We start from the raw sequence: 18909 nt of genomic DNA on the forward strand, positions 1-18909 counted from the left end.
TTAAATAGATGTCAATATCAATATATCATGTGAAACTGATGGGTACTTAACTAAAATGACTTGCAGATGGCCAGCCAATATAGTCCAGTCACTTGTGGGAAGTACTCTGCACTTGAGGTATCACAGGTATGTGTTATTTTTGCCGCTTTATTTTTCTGTGCATATGGTGAAATAAAAATAAAAATTTTCCATAGAAATACCACAGATAGAGGCTGGGATTGTGGCTCAGTGGTTGAACGCTTACCTAGTACATATGAGACATTGGGTTTTATCCTCAGCACCACATAAAAATAATAAATAAAACAAAGATATTGTGTCTGTCTATAATTAAAATTTAAACAATAATAGGAAATACCACTGATAATAGTACTCTTGTAGATTTTCTTCCTGAAAGCAGAAGGTAGAATATAATTAGTGGGGAAATTTTTGAGGGATTAAATAAGTTGATAATTCTTGAAAAACATTTATACCTGAGGTTTAAAAATTTGTAACTTTTTTTTACTTCAGATTTCTTATCTAACAACTGGTTTTCTTTCCATGTTTTTTTATTGGTGCATTATAGTTACTTACAACCAGTTTTCTAAAATCGCATTTTAAATCTTGAATGATATTCAGGAAAAAATAGTTTATATACAATTTAATTTGACCTAGAAAATTGACTAGAGTAGAAGAATGTGGAGGATTAAAAAAGTTTATCATTTGGCTGAAGATTAATATTTTAGAAAAAAGAGGCAGACACAAAATATTCTAATAGACAATATGAATGTTTTTTAGAACTGGATGATATTTTAGGAAATATGTTAATGAAGAGTAAAATGTTCTAATAAAGAGAAATGTGTGCCTGCTTTTTACCTTTCTTTGTTTTAAATACAATTTGAGAAATCAAATTGTGAAGGAACCATTATAGTCATTTCTGTAACCCCCTGCATCACTGGGCACAAAAATCAACCCAAAAATCTAATTAATTCTGAGTTATGGTTAGCATATAGTCATTGATAGTTGTAATGGGGACTGTGATGTCAGTTCCTTTATTTGCTCAAGACCATGCAGATGAAGAGGAATAAATGTGAGATTCTTGATTTGTACCCACATGAAGATCACACGATATGTTACCTTGGGATGCACATGGCTACTCATCTCAGAAGCTGTTTGCTGTTTCAAGCACAGTCACACAGTTTGACACCATAGAAGATATTCATTAAGAAATTTCTAGTCCCATCTTGCTGTAAAAATGAAGTTATTAGAGAATTTTAGTTGCTATGGGGGGAAAACACACTCCTCTTGAAAAATAAAAGAATGCATTTAAAAAAACCAATTTAAGACATATTCTTACAGTATTCCCCTTGTCTCTATAAAGCATTTTATCTAGAATGATATCACCTTTGATAAGAAGTTAGATACAGTGTCATTTAAAAAATACTTTATAGTATTTTAAAATATGTGTACTGTTCTTAAACACTGTGCTCCAATTTGGTCTTTATTTGTATTGGAGACTGAACATGTAGAACATGCTCATTTGTTTTTAGAATCTAAAATTTCTACTTGAAAAATGAATCCCCTCCTTCAAATATTGTGGTTTGAATTCTGTTCCTAGTTGCTCTGATTCTCTTCGTATGACGTGTCAAGAAAAAAAAAAAGTGACTATTTCTGCATTTCCCAAATTAGAAAAATAGCTGCCTTTATCCTACTTGGTTTTAGTTTTTTAAGTCAATATAATATTCATGATATGGCATTTTACTTTTATAATCTCTCTTTACATTCTTTTCATGGTGTTTTCACATTAAGAGAGGTGTTAATGGAAGACTGTAATATAAACCCCATACCCTATTGACCTCACTAACATTTATAGAATAACCATGGTACTAGCTGTACATTCTTGGGTGAGTTTCTGAACCTCCTCAAGCCTAAACTTCCTTTGCTTTTATAGATAGGATCTAAAGGGTTTCTATGAAAAATAATGCCATATTTCATTTACTTATAATTAAATGATATAATTTCTAGAAAACATTCAGTAAGTGATTACTGCTGTCAGAATGACAATGATGCTAAACATTTGACTTGACTTAAAGTGAATATTGCTATGCTTCTACAGTGTTCTTATGTTTTATCCACAGATGGTCCCTTCTCTCTCTTTTTTATTTTTCCCCTCTTATTATTACTTATACCTTCATTTTGGTAATCTTCAGGGAATAAAAAAATCATTACAAAAATGAGAAATGAGAGAATATAGATTAGATTTCTTCCTGAATTCCTCATTCCCACTTCGATGGAAAGAGTAACTGCTACTTTTGCATTTGAATACCATATTCAGAGCAAGTAGAGGACAGAAGAGCTGTTTGCAGAGGAAAGGAGAAATGTTTTATATATTTAGAAGTGGGATGTTGTTGGTTGAGACTCAAAATGTTTTTCACTTTGTTTTCTGAGAAAATGAATAATCTACTTGACTTTATGATTCATATGTGTATCAGGAATTGGTATTATTTTTATTATATTAATTTGAACTCAAATATCAGGTACTATCAATTCAGCTATATTGTGTACTATCAGCTACATTTTCCATTTGTTGTGGAATTGAATCCCCTATTTATTGTGTGAGGATTTTGCCTTTTCCCATCCAAAGAATGTTTCCATTACTACTTTTGATCTATACTTTTAAAATTATATCACTAATATATAATATTAGCTTAGCTTTCTAAGTATTTTAGATTTTAACTGGATTTTATTATTTGCATTTATTTCATAAATAATATTAATGGAGTATGGGGTTTATATTACAATTTATTTATTCATTGCATCCCCACTTAATACATAATGAAATATTTTATAGGAGTTATGCCTATAGAAAAACATAAGATTAAAATATAGCTGGGAATTCAAGAATGCCTTTCTAATACGAATATTTACTTGTAGATAGAACATTTATTTGTAGTCAGCAAAACTGTTTCTTAAACAAGTCAGAATTCTCAAATATTTTCCTATTGATTTTATCAGTGTTGTATACTAACTAATTGACTATTTTTGTATATTTTAAGGAGCAGCCTTTATTGTTCTGATATTCCATCTATTCATCCCATATCTGAACCCAAGGATTGCCATTTGCAGAGGGATGGTTTTTATGAATGCATTTTCCAGCCAATCTTTCTATTATCTGGCTACACAATGTGGATTAGGATCAATCACTCTTTAGGTTCACTGGACTCTACACCAACATGTGTCCTTCCTGACTCTGTAGGTATGTCAAACTGTGTTGTGTGTCTACACTTTATTTTCTTTTTGCAATACTGGGGATTGAATCTCAACCTGTGTCTCCATTTTTATTAGCAGATTTAGTTGCAGATGGATTCAGGATTAATGTATTTTTCTATTTTCTGATTATACTGGAATTTGGAAACAAACTGTTTACAATGGAATTGAGATGATCAACCTTAGAAAGTTATACATTTTAAATTTCATTTATAGCATTCAACAATTGAAATATTTCCAGCACACTATCTGATGAATTACATGGGCCACTGTGAATGAAATTTAGTAATATTTTTCTAAATAATGCACTGTTTTTTGTTTTTCTCCTAGTGTAGTTATGAAAACATCAATATTTTTAATCTGAAAGTTTAATTTGGATATTCTAGTGTCTTTGTAATCTGGATAGTCATAGTCCAAGATTTTAATTTGGAGTCTGTGTTGTAAAAGCATTTGGAATATTTACAGTGAAGTGCCTAAAACAGACCAGATGATGACGTTCATCATGATATTAAAATATTCTTTTCAAAAGGTGCTTTGACTTCAGAGGATTTAGACAATCCTTTGAAAATTGGAGCTATCCCTTCAAAACCATTGTGAAATCTTTAGGCAGTGACTATACAACAGAGTGAAAGAATATTTTTGAATTAGAACCTACATATTGTTAAATGTAAGATGAACTTGTTTTAATTACTAGATTTCTTTTTCAATGTTAAGTCATAATCAATTGATTCTCTCTCCCATTATATAATTCCCTTGTAAGTAAGTGTTTTAACTTCACGTGGCATTTTTCTGGTGCTAAATATCTTAGGACAGCAAGGAATCCTTCTTCCCCAACAGCACATACAGATAACACATCATCTCTTAATTTTCCACATAACACATAATCTCTTAAGGTAGACAGAATGTCTACATTTAATCTTCATCATGGCTTGAATTGCTTAGTGGTTTCTGTGGTTGTTGTTGGTAGTGGCTGGTAGTGGAACTGGCCTTGTGAAGTTGATCCCTGGAGTTATGACAGAGAGCTCTAGAAGCTCCCAGTTATGCTTGGGTTTCCAGGCTTTCAGTTTCAAATATGTCACATTTCCATATTGACTTTTATTGTTAGGAGGAGAGGCCCTCAAATTAAAATATTAAGAACTTAGGAAAATTTCTGTAGTTCACATATTTCATACATAAGCTGAAGCTTTGACTTTACCTCTGAGAATAGCAATATAAAAAGGTGATAAGAAAATAAGGTAACTTTTTTTCTTTGCATTTCTATGGTTTGTTTTTTACATTATGCCTTTAAATATGTCTTTCCTATATATTTAACTTTTAAAATGCTGTTTTGAAATATCAGGGCATATTAGTTCTGTTTTTCTGCTTATTAACCTGTTTTCCTCAGATTGTACAACACCAAGATTTTACTTTAAGAGACTACTGTTGATCTTGACCTTAATCTATAAGTAATAATAGACATCAAGAGAAGAGTTTGAAACTGATGCATGTAGAAATTGATGATGTTTTGATCTCCAGTTAAAGGTGCATGTAGAACAGAATTTACTATAGCTATTTATCATGTGTTCAGTATGGTAAATTTGCACGCAGAACCAATATCTAAATTTCTAATCAGGCATTATTATTACCATGTTGGAGTAACATGGATATTGTTCTTTTTTTTTTAAATCAGTCTGTTTGCAAAACAGAGATTATTCTTCTCTTATGTATCACATAAAGTTATAGGGGATCAGATAAGGCAATGAATGATTGTTTTTAAAAGATAGTGCTTTATAAATAAGGTATGAAAATATAAAATGTTTACATTTCTATTACATAATATTGTTTTTTAAATTTCAAGTGAAACCACTGCCTCCATCTAGTGTAAAAGCAGAAATTACTGTAAATATTGGCTTATTGAAAGTCTCTTGGGAAAAGCCAGTCTTTCCAGAGAATAATCTTCAGTTTCAGATTCGATATGGATTAAGTGGAAAAGAAGTACAATGGAAGGTACATTTTTCCTTAGCTTGCCTCACTATATGCAGTTTTATATAATGTTTAAGAATTTCATGACACAAGATTAATTTTATTGACATAAAAATATATCCTTCTGAATTCTTGTAGCTATTTTCACTAATTAGATTGATTAAAGTCTGACCCTTTTAGGGACGAGTTTGCTGTTCCATCATTTCCCAAAGTATGTCTCATAGAACATTGGTCTTGTGAAATGTCCCTTGAGAAAAGTGTCATGGCTAAACAAATTTAGGAAACCCTGCACCTCTCTATCTTCCTCATGAAGAGTTGCCATATTTTACACAGGAAAGGTCTGGAGACATAAAGATCCTACATTAAAAAACATTTGTGAATTTGTTTCATCTCAAGTCTCCCAAACTCATTTTTATAAGAAACTCTTTTTCTTCGAACATCTATTAATATTTTTTAGTACACCATTGTTCAATGGAATGCATTTTGAAAGAAGATGCTTTTATTAAACAATCATATTTGTATCCATAGTGACAAGCATGTATATGGTAGCTTTCCGTGACAGTTTCGTGATGGCAGCCTGCAGAAATCTAGCAATATGAGAAACCCCAGTGATGTCCATTAGCCACAAGGTTTACAATTAAATGAATGTAACATTTTATCTGCTTGTGGAGCGAGACTAAATGCAGAGATTCTCTACAGAAGTAATCACTAAATTAAAATTCTGAGAAGTCTTTGTGGATAGAGAATTAGAGGAAAAAGATTAGTAATAGGGTAAAAGAGTACTTGCAAAACGAGGTTGCAAGTGGACCAATCCAAAATCTTGTCCTAAAGAGATCTTTGACTTAAAGGCACTCAGTCCAATCTTTTGTGTGTGTGTGTGTGTGTGTGTGTGGGTGTGTTTATGTAAGGCAAGCACTTTACCAACTGCAGCCATACCACTCTGAACATGCCCAATCTTGCCTGATCTCAGAAGCTAAGCAAGATCAGTCAGGCCTGGTTAGTACTTGGATGGGAGACCACCTAGGAATACCCCGTGCTGTAGGCTTTTGTGCCCCTCTCCCACACACACTCAGTCCAATCTTAATGTGACTATTTCTGAAACCAGAAAAACAAAATCAGCTGTCTTTTAATTTTGAAATAGTGTTAAGGTTTCAAATAAAATGCACCCAAGACCTTTTAGATACATGTGCATCAGTAATGATTAACCTAATGCTTTGACTTAATTTACAGGTACATGAGGTATATGATGCAAAATCAAAATCTGCCAGTCTTCCAGTGCCAGATCTATGTGCAGTCTATGCTGTTCAGGTGCGCTGTAAGAGGTTAGATGGACTGGGATATTGGAGTAATTGGAGCAGTCCAGCCTACACAGTTGTCATGGATGTCAAAGGTCTGCAAGGATTATGTAAACATGTTTTGAAAATCCATAAGTGTGTGCTTCAAATATGACTGAAAATATTCCTTCCCAAAACATATGTGTAACTTGAGCTTCTTGTTGTTTTTGCAGTTCCTATCAAAGGACCTGAATTTTGGAGAATCATTAATGGAGATACTACTAAAAAAGAGAGAAATGTCACCTTACTTTGGAAGGTATTCCTGCTTTTTATGTCATTCTTAAACTTTATGTTTATACTCTTAAAAGATGTACTTATTGTTCATAATCCTATCAATATTAATCTCTCAAATGACCTGCAATCCCATATTTTCACTTCATTTTTTAATGTGAGTAGGATGTATAGTGGTAGAATGTAAAGAGATAGGATATATAGTAACTGGAGCATTGGCCTGGAGTTAGTAGACTCTCATTCTTTTCTCAGCTTATCATTTTATAATTATGCTATTACTATTATACTTTGACTTTTGGGGCTTCATTTTACTCATCTGTATAAATGTAAGAGTGGACCAATGATATTTAGTGTTCCTTTGAGTCCCCAAACTGCCTTATATTTAATCCTGAACAATGTAAATGTGGTCTTCCCCTCATAGCTCAAAAACATCTAAGACATATGAGACTGTTCTATCAATGTAATGACATATAAATAATGTTCCGTAAACAATGGATATTTGATAGAAATTCCAGAGTATTCTTTCTCCCAAATGAATTGATTTCTATCCCAAGTGAATAAATTATTTGATCAGTAGACACCAAATGTAAGACTGATTTGGGAATACAGTAGTATTTGTATCACCCTAAATGTGAGACTCAAGTTCAGTTCTCAGGTGTGAATCAACATGTTTGAAAGTGGTTTCCTGAAAAATTAGGGTGTATAAGAGTTTATGTACTTTTAGTTTGTAAATCCAGTAATACTATACAATTTTATTTGGCTAATAAGCAATGCAATTTCTGAATGTTTTCTATTTCAATATTTTAATGTAAAGTTTGCATTAATAACTGATAATTTTAAAAAACTTTAATTTATGTAAATTTAAATAGCCACAAATAGCTAGTGACCATCATGATACACACCTCAACTCTGTGTGTTCTTCAGTGTTGTTCTGAGGGAGGGAGATTGACCCTTACTAATCTACCATCTTTCAAGGAACTTGAATGCCTTTTGTTAACTGAATTATCTTTCATTAACTTTGTTTTGTATGATTTTATTTTGGTTTCCTAAACTGAGGTACTAAGTCAGTGATTATGGTTCCTGTGTTAGCCAGCTTTCCAACTGACATCTTACAGGGAGGAGGAAGGATTTATTTTGGCTCACAGTTTCTGAGGATTCAGTCCATGGTCAGTTGGCTCCATTGCTTTTGGCTTTGTGGCAGGGCAGAACATCATGGTGGAAGCACATGGCTGGGGAAACTGGCTGCCTTACTGTGGTGGGGAGGCAAGAGGGAAGGGTGATGTCCCAATAACCCCCCTTCAAGAACACACCCACAATGTCCTAACTTCCTTTTTCTAGGCCTCACCTTCTAAAGGTCCCACCACTTTCCAGTGGCACCACAAGCTAGTGACCAAGGCTTTAATCCATGGCCTTTGGGGGACATTCAAGATCCAAACCATAGATGTTCCCCAGGGCTGTGCTTCTCAAACCTCTGGGGTAAAATTTGCCCAAAGGTTTAGAATGAATAAGTCACAAGACCACAGGATAAGAACAGTACGATATATATTTATAGTTCCCCTCTGGCTTTAAGTTAAATAAAAACTTCATTTGGGGGCAGTTTTACATTTATAGAGAAACAACAAAGATAGCGCAGAAAATTCCCATCTATCTCATATCAAGTTTATTAATAACATTTTAGAATAACATTATACTTTTGTTATAATTAAACAACATATGTTATTATTTACTGAAGTTCTTTTATTCAGATTCAGATTTCCTTAGTTTTTACTGAAGGGTTTCTTTTTGGTCCATCACATTATAGCTTCAGTAGTCATGACACCCTATGCTCTTCCTAGATGTAAAAGTTTCTTAGACCTTTGTTTTTGATGAACTTGACATATTTGAGGATTACTGGTTGGATATTTTGTAGAATTTCTCTCAAATGGGTTTTGTCTGATGTTCCCTAATGTTTACTTTCTGGGAGAAAGACCACTGATTAAAGAGGCATTCCATCATATCATATTAAGGCTGCATATTACCAATGTGACTTAATAAAGTTGGTGCTAAAGCTGCTCACTTGACTGAGGTAGTTTATCAGTTTCCCGTTGTGAAATTACTCTTTTTTCCCCCTTTCCATTTTGTACTTTTTGGAATAAACTCATTATGTACTGTCCCTGCTTAAGGAGTGAGAGCTGTATGTTCCACCTTCTTGAGAGTGGAGGATCTACTTAAATTATTGAGATTTTGCATGGGAGATTCATATATTTTCCTACATTTATTTATTTATTCATTTGTTTTTATCACTATGAACAATGTATATTCACACTATACTTTAGGTCATGTTCTAATACAGGTTGAGTATTCCTTATGCTAAGTGCTTGGGACCAGATGTGTTTCAGATTTTGAAGGTTCTTTCTCTCTTTCTTTCTAGTGCATTATAATTATACATAATATTGGGGTCCATTTTGATAAAATTACACAAGCATGGAATATAATTTGCTCCAATTCAGTCCCCAGCACTTCCCTCCCCTCCTTCTACTCCTGTTCCCTTTCCTCTACTGGTCAGTCTTCTATTTATTTTTATATTTTATTTTTTTAAACTAATGGATTAAAGTTATCTCATAAGGGACGTATAACCAAATTACACAAAGAACTCTTAAAATTTAAACAATAGGAAAACAACCCAATTACATACATCTAACCAAAGTAAATATACTAATGGTAAATAAAAATATTAAAACCATTTAACATAATTTGTCATTAAGGACTTTCGAAGTGTAACAACAATGAGATACCATTCCACACCTATTAGAATGATTAAAGTAAAACAAAAACAACAACAACAAAAAAAACCCTGAAATACAAATTGATGACGAGGATGCAGGACAATAAGAATTTTTATTTATTGCTGGTAGGAATGCAAAATCATCCCTCCACTTGGGAAGGTTTGGCAGTTTCTTAAAGTGCTAAATGTAGCCTTACCATATGATGCAGCATTGCACTCCCAGTTATTACCCAGGTGATTTGAAAACTTATTTGTCCACATAAAAACTTGCACATGGATGTTCAAACCGCTTCATTCATAAATCACTCTAAACTGGAAGCAACCAAGATATCCTTCAAAAGTTAAACTGTTCTGTGTAATACTGAAATGGTAAGTATATAGCACTGTGCATTTGCCAAAACCCATGAGCTTTATAGCACAAGGAGTGATTTGAAACGCATGTAGATTTTTAAAAAAAATCCAAGGACGTTGGAACATCCCAGGATGGAATATAGACCATGACAAGGTGGTAGGAGAAAAGTCCTTAAGTAAGTGGAAAGGTGTGGAGTTTTACTACTAAAGCTGAAAGAAACCACAATAAACACTGAAATGTAGTTGATGTGTCTCTCATGAGAGTATAGACTAACAGTATTGAACCACCATACATATCCTAGAATGGAACAAGTAAGTAAATGAATGGCAAGTGGTGAGATACAGGTTTCTCACTGTTGGAAGGGGAGGTTACAGATAAGCAAGGGGAGGAGGCTAGAGTGATCCATGTGGTCATTAATTAAGGTTGGAGACATGATCATGGATTCGAGTTGAAATATAAACTCATATTTAGCTTAGTATAGGTAGACTTTTGAGGGAATATCAAAAGTCTAGAGATATGTGTATATGCAGGAGTTAATTCACACGTACATTTCCTTGATTTGTAAGCTAAGAGCTAAAAGTAATGACACTCAAGTATAAGAAGCATGCCCAGATTTATTTCTAATATCATTATCCAATGAAAGGAACAGCAGGGGCTGGGGTTGTAGCTCAGTGGTAGAATGCTTGCTTAGCATGTATGAGGCACTGGATTAGATCCTCAGCACCATATAAAAAATAAACAAATAAACAAATGGTCCATTTACAATCAGAAATGTTTAAAAAAAAAGGAAAAGAAAGAAAGGAACAGGGATCTTGAGAGAAATGGCTAATGTTAGGGCTGGGGCAGGAACTATATAAGATGAGCCTATAGCATCTTGTAGTAGATGTTTATTATTGATGATTACAAAAATAAGTATTTGTATATTAAAACTGACATGGATTATTCAAATAAAATTCAAAGTTTGCATGACTTTCGAGATATTTCTTTCTTGCTGTAGCTGCTAACATCTTACTCCCAATCTATGCACAGGATTCTAAGAAATACATGTGTTTGTTTTTCTCTGTCATTTCTGACTTAGAGGCATCTAAATGGGGGAAAAAAATAAAAGCAGATTTCTAGTATGTAGTCACCTTTCTATGGCTTTATAAGGGATTGGTAGCTTTTAATTTTACCTCTAACAGGTCAAGATGATTGGGAAAGTAGGGTATGTTTTTAAGCTCTGTAGAATAGAATAGAGTTGTACTCAGTATATATTTTACATAGTAATCTTTGACCTAGTGTGATTTGAGAAAAATAAAACTATAGGACAGAAATGCTGATAGCCTCTGTTGTTTGTTAACCTTTCCCCAATCTTCCAAGCATATCAGAGCAATGACTGACAGATCTTACTAGGATTAATGTAAATGATGATTAATATCTTCTTAGCTCTTTCTTGTTGCTTTACAGAATATGAGAGTTAGTTCTTATTTGCTTTTGAGATGAGGAAACCCTATGTCTTGTCATTCTTTCTTTCTCTAAAATTAGAGTGAAGTGTCTTATTAGAAAAGTGTCCTAATTATCTCATTACTTCATTATTTTTGAGGGATTTATTCTCCCAGTCTTAAGAAAAAACAAAAACTAAAACAAAGAAAAATGTGGGGGTAGTGGGGGGAGATTAAGTTTCCTATGCTCCATAATTACCCAGACATCTGTATGGTGGTTGTGGTTCCAGGCAGCCTCCATCTCTCCCCACCTTCCCAGTCCCTCCACATTATTAATAGGCAATGCCTGGTCTGATTCCTGCCTCCCAATGGCAAATGTATAAAAGCTGCATGAGCTCAGCTGATATAAAAAGCACTGTGTTCTTAAAACTAATCAATTTTTATGTTTACTACAGCCCCTGATGAAAAATGACTCATTGTGCAGTGTGAGGAGATATGTGGTAAAGCATCATACTTCCCACAATAGAACATGGTCAGAAGATGTGGGAAATCACACCAAATCCACTTTCTTGTGGACAGAGCAAGCACATACTGTTACAGTTCTGGCCATCAATTCAATTGGTGCTTCTTTTGAAAATTTTAATTTAACATTGTCATGGGCTATGAGCAAAGGTAAGAAGATATACAGAGTAGTAATCTGTTGTCCCTCTTAATATTTAACTTTTGCAAAGCATTCCCTTTTTAACTTATCTTCTGAGCAGCGTGGGGTTCTCTTTCATGCTTTATCTCTTCTTTGACTGAAAAATAACAAAATACAGTATACACAGGTTATGTTCATGTGATAGAACATTGTTGAAATGGTATTATAATAATTTAAAATATTCTACTAAATCTAATACTTAAACTTTTGGAGCAATGGAGGTTGTAGGTCATTGTCCCCTTTCTCTGTGCATGTGCAAAAATAAATTCATATAGTATTTTATGTATAAATATATATTATAGATAGTCTACTATATATATATGCACTTTATAATATGTGGTATATTTACATATAATACTTTATACACAAAACACTATACATTCATAGTAATATGACATGTTATATGGATACAGGTTAATTGCTGAGATTTGAAAATTACTGTAGACTTCATTTACTGTGAGTAGCAAACCCTTTTTCATTAATTTTGATATATGATTAATCAGAGAATCAAGGACCACTTTCAATAGGAGTTTCTATTCTGGATTATATATTCAAAGTATAAGTTTTTAATAAAAATGCAACATTGTTTAACTTATTGTGTAAACTTCTTGTAAGTTTGATAATGCCCAGTACAACATTTATACTTAAATTTTTTTCAGTAAATGTGTTCTAGAAGTATTTGTTGAATGCTTCAGTGTGCTAAGTGGGGAAGTTTCAACATGAGAAAAAACTATAATGAGGCATAGTCAGAGTCAATGGATGGGATAGTTATGAATCAAATAATCATACAAGTGATTGGCTACTTATAAGCTAAGTGTCCTTAAGAAAGGAATATAATTTTATGAAATTAAAAAATGAATAAATAAAAAGGAACATGACCTGGCATTGAGGATCAGAGAAGTCACCTTGAGGAAATGGTATTAAATTGAAATCTGAAGTGTGAATAGAAGTTAGATTTCCTCATTTGTGGGGTGGGGTGAAGGACATTGGTCCCAACAGAGGAGCAGCTGATCAAAAGTCTTTTTAGCACAGGATAAGAAAAGAAGGAAAACCAGGATGGCTTTATTGTAGAAATTTGCAAAAGTCAGAGAAGTAGGCTGAGACTTGGCCCTCAGAGCCTTTTAGGCATGATAGGAATTTTAGGCTCAGATGTGGAAATCGACTGGAGGCTTTTAAGTCAGAATCTGTTCTGAGGGTATTAAAATGAACAGATTTTTTGCTTTGAAAGCATCACTGTGTCAGTAGGAGAGAAGAGTTTGGAGGGAATCCTAGAGGATGGTTAATAGGCTTGTGCAGGATTCCAGCTGAGAACAATTTTGACTCTCGAGAAAATTCCTGTTTTTAGATCTTAGGTGGAATCATTTTTCTCCTCCATATCATGTATTCCTATCTCTCTCTGCTTATGTGACTCTCATGATGGAAAAATAATTGGTATGTATTACATTTACATAAATTGTCTGCTGCCTTTTCTCCCTTCATCCAATAGGTCATAAGTTCCTCTAGGGTATTAATAAATTTTCATTAATTTTAATTTAAAAATAAATGTTCTCTTTTCCTTTCAGTAAATCTCATGCAGTCGCTCAGTGTTTATCCTTTAAACAGCAGTTGTGTGATTCTTTCCTGGGTGCTATCACCCAGTGATTACCGTCTCATGTACTTTATCATTGAATGGAAAAATCTTCATGAAGATGATGAAATTAAATGGCTTAGAATCCCTTCAAATGTTAAGAAATATTATATCCATGGTAAGTTTGCTATACTTTCTTTTTCTTTTCTTTTTTTTTTTTTTTTTTGGTGGTAATGGGGATTGAACTAAGGCCTCATGTATGTGAGGCAAACACTCTACCACTGAGCTACATACCCAGTCCTAAATTTACTGTATTTTAAAAAGTTTGGCTCATGGATTAGTATGATACTGTATAAATTAATTCAAATAATTTAGCTAGTTAATGAAAACTTTAAAAACATAGATAGTACTACCAGCTTAATACTTCTATCACCTTATCAAAACATTTGATTCTATTTCCCTTGACCTTTTTTCATTTTAATAATTTACATCATTGTAATCATATATCTTATATATTTGACTCAATCCTTTCTATCATTATTTTTAATGCCCATATAACTTTTTATTTCCAAATCTGCTTAAACTACTTGAGATTATTTATGTTGCTTTCAGCTTTACCTTTTTAAAACTATTGCCAAATTGCTTTCCCAAAGTATGTACTCGCTTATAATGTCACTAGAAATGAGTGGGAGTGGTAGGCCACAAATCTAAGCATCTAAGTAACCACTTAGGCCAGTGTGATCTCTCAGCAGTATAACAGTTATCCCAAGGGACATGTAAAGCACAGATTGTAAGTGTTTAATACAGCCTCTCCAAGTCAGAGTAAGGATTAAGGGAAAGTAAGTAGGTAAACTAAGGATTACCATGATCTTATCACAGAAAATCATCCAAAGGACTTACACTTTCATTTCATTCCAGAAACTTATAATTTAGCATCAGGGTAAATTTGTTTATAAATTCTGGATAGAGAACTGAGTTCATGACCACTGTTGTCTAGGTGGTTACTCTCTCTGCCTTTCTTTAAATAATGGGGATATAGAATTTAAGCTTCAAAAAGATCTGCCTCTTCTAGAATAATATTCACATGTTATTAACAATCATGAAAATCCTTGTTAAGTCTTTGAGCTTTGCCACAAGCATGGCCATTCTCCTGGTATCTAGACCTCCATATAGTGCAAGAGGAGGCTTGGTCATCATATCCATCCTCTTTGCAAAGGATTTCACAAGACTTTAGTCTTTCAGTTACCTTGATTTGAGAAACTAAGTAAACTAAATTCCTATAGAAGGGAAATATTACCTACTTTGAGGATAAGGGAGAGAAGGGAGTACATATTATTCTGGAAAAGTGAAGGAAAGAAAGCTCTTATTCTGAATTGAACATAGTGGCTATAACTGAAACACACCTTTGAAAAATCACAATCTTCTGTGTCTGAGTAATATATTTGAAAAGTTGTTTGGAAAACTATTATCATTACTAGGGAGTGTGGAATGCTTAGGTTATTTTCAAAACTCCATCATGACTTCAGTCTATAAATAACTGCTGACTTCTGTTTGGAAAACAGCATATTTTTTTAAAATAGGGTCTCCTCAGTATTAGTTAAGCAGAAATGAATTTTTACTGTATTTTCCTCCTCAGATCATTTTATCCCTATTGAGAAGTATCAGTTCAGTCTTTACCCAGTATTTATGGAAGGAGTGGGAAAACCAAAGATAACTACTAGTTTCACCCAAGGTAAAAGTTTTTCTTTTAGATCATTTTACACTGATATGTGTTTCCAGATTTATTTGAAATTATGTTGCCATTGGATTATTCTTTTTCTGATGAGATCATGGAAGAGTCAAGTCTTATGTAAATGTAAAATAGGATGGTTCAAAAGCAAATATCTTTTCTCTAAAAATAAAAATAGATAGTTATACAGTTACATTCACTGTACCTTTTATATTTCTGATGTGATTTATTGTACTTGAATTACCAATGATTTGATCTTATTTTTCTTTAATTGTCTTCAAATTCAAACAACCCAATAATATACTTTTGGTTTTGGTATTAGGTATTGAACCCAGTGGCACTTAAGCCATATCCTCAGCCCTTTTATTTATTTATTTTGAGACAGGGTCTCACTAAGTTGCATAGGGCTTGCTAAACAACTGAAGCTAACTTTGAATTTGCCTCAGATTCCCAAACCACTGGGATTAGAGGTGTGCCCCACCATGCTTGGTTCCCAATAATGTAGTTTTTATAAAGAAACATTTTATCTGATTTTAGAATGAAGATAATTTTTAAAATTATTTCAGTATTTAACAAACATTTATTGATATAATCTAAAGGTAATCTGATAGAGTTGCGTGGCAAAGAAATAATATTGTTCTAAGAATGGAGGTTAAAGGGTGAACATAAGATTCTGTCATCATGGAGGCTAAACTCCAGTGAACTAATGGGAGTGATGGACAAAGAAAGTATGTAAAATATAATGTCAGATAGAAATAGGTACCTAAAGGAAAATAAAAGTAAGATGAAGGGATGGAGTTAAAAATGTGTTGCTTTAGTTAGTAAGGCCAGAAATGGTAATTTTGTGGTGCTGATATTTGCGTATAAAAGGGAGGAACACTCCAGGCAAAGGGGTAGCTTTATGTAAAGGCCCTGAAGAATGAGCATAGTAATTCTAGAAACAGCCAGGAGGTGCGTGTCTCTGGAGGGAACAAGATAAAGTTTGGCAAGTATTTTAGATTGGGTTTGTTGGGAGAAGATGCTATGACTCATCATGAAAACTTTTTTAAAAAAATCTGTTCTTTTTAGATATACATTACAGTAGAGTGTATTTTGATATATCATTCATACATGATGTATAACTTCCCATTTTTGTGGTTATGCATGATGTGGCATTTCACTGGTGGTATATTCACATATGAACATAGGAAAGTTATGTCCAATTCATTCCATTGTCTTTCCTATTTCAATCCCCCATCCCTTTCATTCCTTTCCCTTTGTCTAATCCACTGAACTTCTATTCTTCTTCCCTCCCCCTTCTTGTGTGTTAGCCTCCACATATCAGAGAGAACATTTGACCTTTGGTTTTTTGGGATTGGCTTATTTCACTTAGCATGATAGTCTCCAAATCCATCCATTTACCAGCAAAAGTCATAAAGTCACTCTTTTTATAGCTGAGTAACATTCCAAAGTGTGTGTGTGTGTGTGTGTGTGTGTGTATCACATTTTCTTTATCCACTCATCTGTTGAAGGTGTCCTTCAACACCTGGTTTGGCTCCATAGCTTAGTTACTGTGAATTGAGCCATTATAAACATTGATGTGGCTGTGTCATCATCACAAGTTTGATACTTTGACTCATATCTAAAGATAATCTGATGGAGTGGCATGGCAAATAAATAATTTTGAAAAAATTTTTGCTGGGTCTTAAGTATAATGCTAAACAAAACATTAATGTGGATATAATATACTTTTGTCTCCCTCTTATTTTTTAAGACAAAGATTTATTTTGAAATCTGAAAAAGTCTACTATAATTTTGATACAGAAAGAAATTAAGATTGCCTTAAGTATCTGAATTGTGTCAATTATATTTCTTTTTCAGATGATATTGAAAAACACAAGAATGATGCAGGTCTATATGTCATTGTGCCGATAATTATTTCCTCTTCTGTCTTACTGCTTGGAACATTGTTAATATCACACCAAAGGTATTGTACTTAATGTTAAGAATCTTTATGGCAAAAGCTCTAAGATTAAAACTCAAATCATGAATGTTGAAGTATTCTAAATGTTTTTGTATGTATTCATTATACAGTTAAGATGGTATAAAGTAAAAAGTTTTGCTTTCATGAAATGACTTTTCAATTTCATAGAACAACATATACCTTAAGGAAGAATTTAGTTGAGTCTTTTTTTTTTAACCCCTCTTATTATACACTTAGGAGTTAATAGACTAAAAATAGAAGTCTGGGCATGTTCTTGGATGTGATAAAAATGGCTCTTGGAGCCCTCAAATTTGGTTTGAAGATTTTAGTGGTGATCACAGGACTTTAAAAATGGACTTTATTTGTGACCTGGAGCAGTCGTTCATTTGCAATGAGCAGTCACTGTGCTCTTTAGAGAACAGCCCTGCCTGGCTCCAGTCTGTCTGGCTTGTCAACAAATGGCCTTGAGTTCCCTGGATGGTTCTATGGCTGCCATAGATGGTTCTATGGTCAGTTGAGTTGCTGGGGCTCTATCAGATGGGTTTGTTTCTGACACCCATGTGGTAGCCACTTTCAATATTTTATTTTTTGAGGAAAAGCTATGCAAAAAGATCTGTGTTTAGCCTGGTGCCTGGCCCAAGCTTTCAATAAAATGAGCTATTTTTATTATGATGCATCATTAACTTGGCTCTAGGTAGAAATTTGATGGCACTCTTCATGGGACAGAATGTAAAAATGAATTAGACCCTGCTGAAGCATAACTGCCCTGAAGGACCAATTTCTATTTTGTATATTCATTAACTTTTAGCATTTTCAATATGCATGTTTTTCTGTAATTCTTATGACTTACTTATTTATCCTTTGTAGAATGAAGAAGCTGTTATGGGAAGATGTTCCAAACCCCAAGAATTGTTCCTGGGCACAAGGACTCAATTTTCAGAAGGTCGCTTTTTCAATCTTTTTAACCCAAAATATGTAAGATTGCATTTTAGATGCCATATGATTTCTAAATCTTTAAACATGTTTTAAGATATAAGAGTTTTTGTTTTATTTAATTCATTTTAATTTGAGTCTGTTTAGACCTTTAAAATATCAGAATGCAGGTATTTGAAATTAGGAAGAAAAGAAATTCAGTACCAGCTTATATATGACTTGACAATATGCATATATTTCTTCTGGCCATAGTAGAAAATAAAATGAATAGTAGAATACTAAGGGTCAAATCTGATGAAGAATGGATATTTGGCCACTTTTTTGGTATAAATTCTCTTTAGGCAAAAGGCTTTGTGTCATTATATTTATATGATTTAATGTCCATAATTATTTAAGGAAACTTGAAAATTATATCAGTAATCTTGTCCTCAAACTCTACAAACTGAAAAATGCATTTATCATAAAAACCCATGTTTATGCAGATATTCCCCTTTAAGCTAAAATACTTTATGTAATAGTTACCTATATAAAAAAACTTGAACTTACTTCTATAATAGAATATTTTAGAAAATTCTAGAGTTTAATGAATGTTTTTATTAATCCTCATAATTTTCCTTGAACAAGGTTGACTTTCCACCTATAACATTGAAAAAAATCAAATTTGCTCTTCATGTCAAAATACAAAATTCTTAAAATAGTAATTATTTTGA

At 33.1% G+C, this 18909-nt stretch overlaps 1 protein-coding gene across 1 annotated transcript in view; it reads left to right on the forward strand.

The window, feature by feature from the left end:
* Lepr (leptin receptor) overlaps positions 1-18909 on the forward strand; it is a 70690-nt gene that overhangs the window by 38730 nt on the left and 13051 nt on the right. The window contains exons 8-17 of the mRNA XM_027949514.2: positions 9-126; positions 3033-3232; positions 5081-5229; positions 6436-6595; positions 6713-6795; positions 11763-11979; positions 13570-13752; positions 15211-15306; positions 17164-17269; positions 18134-18209. Coding sequence (XP_027805315.2) covers positions 9-126; positions 3033-3232; positions 5081-5229; positions 6436-6595; positions 6713-6795; positions 11763-11979; positions 13570-13752; positions 15211-15306; positions 17164-17269; positions 18134-18209 — 1388 coding nt within the window. The remainder of the gene's footprint in view (positions 1-8; positions 127-3032; positions 3233-5080; positions 5230-6435; positions 6596-6712; positions 6796-11762; positions 11980-13569; positions 13753-15210; positions 15307-17163; positions 17270-18133; positions 18210-18909) is intronic.

This window comes from Marmota flaviventris, chromosome 10 (genome assembly GCF_047511675.1).
Source record: "Marmota flaviventris isolate mMarFla1 chromosome 10, mMarFla1.hap1, whole genome shotgun sequence".
In the NCBI taxonomy this organism is placed as follows: Eukaryota; Metazoa; Chordata; class Mammalia; order Rodentia; family Sciuridae; genus Marmota; species Marmota flaviventris.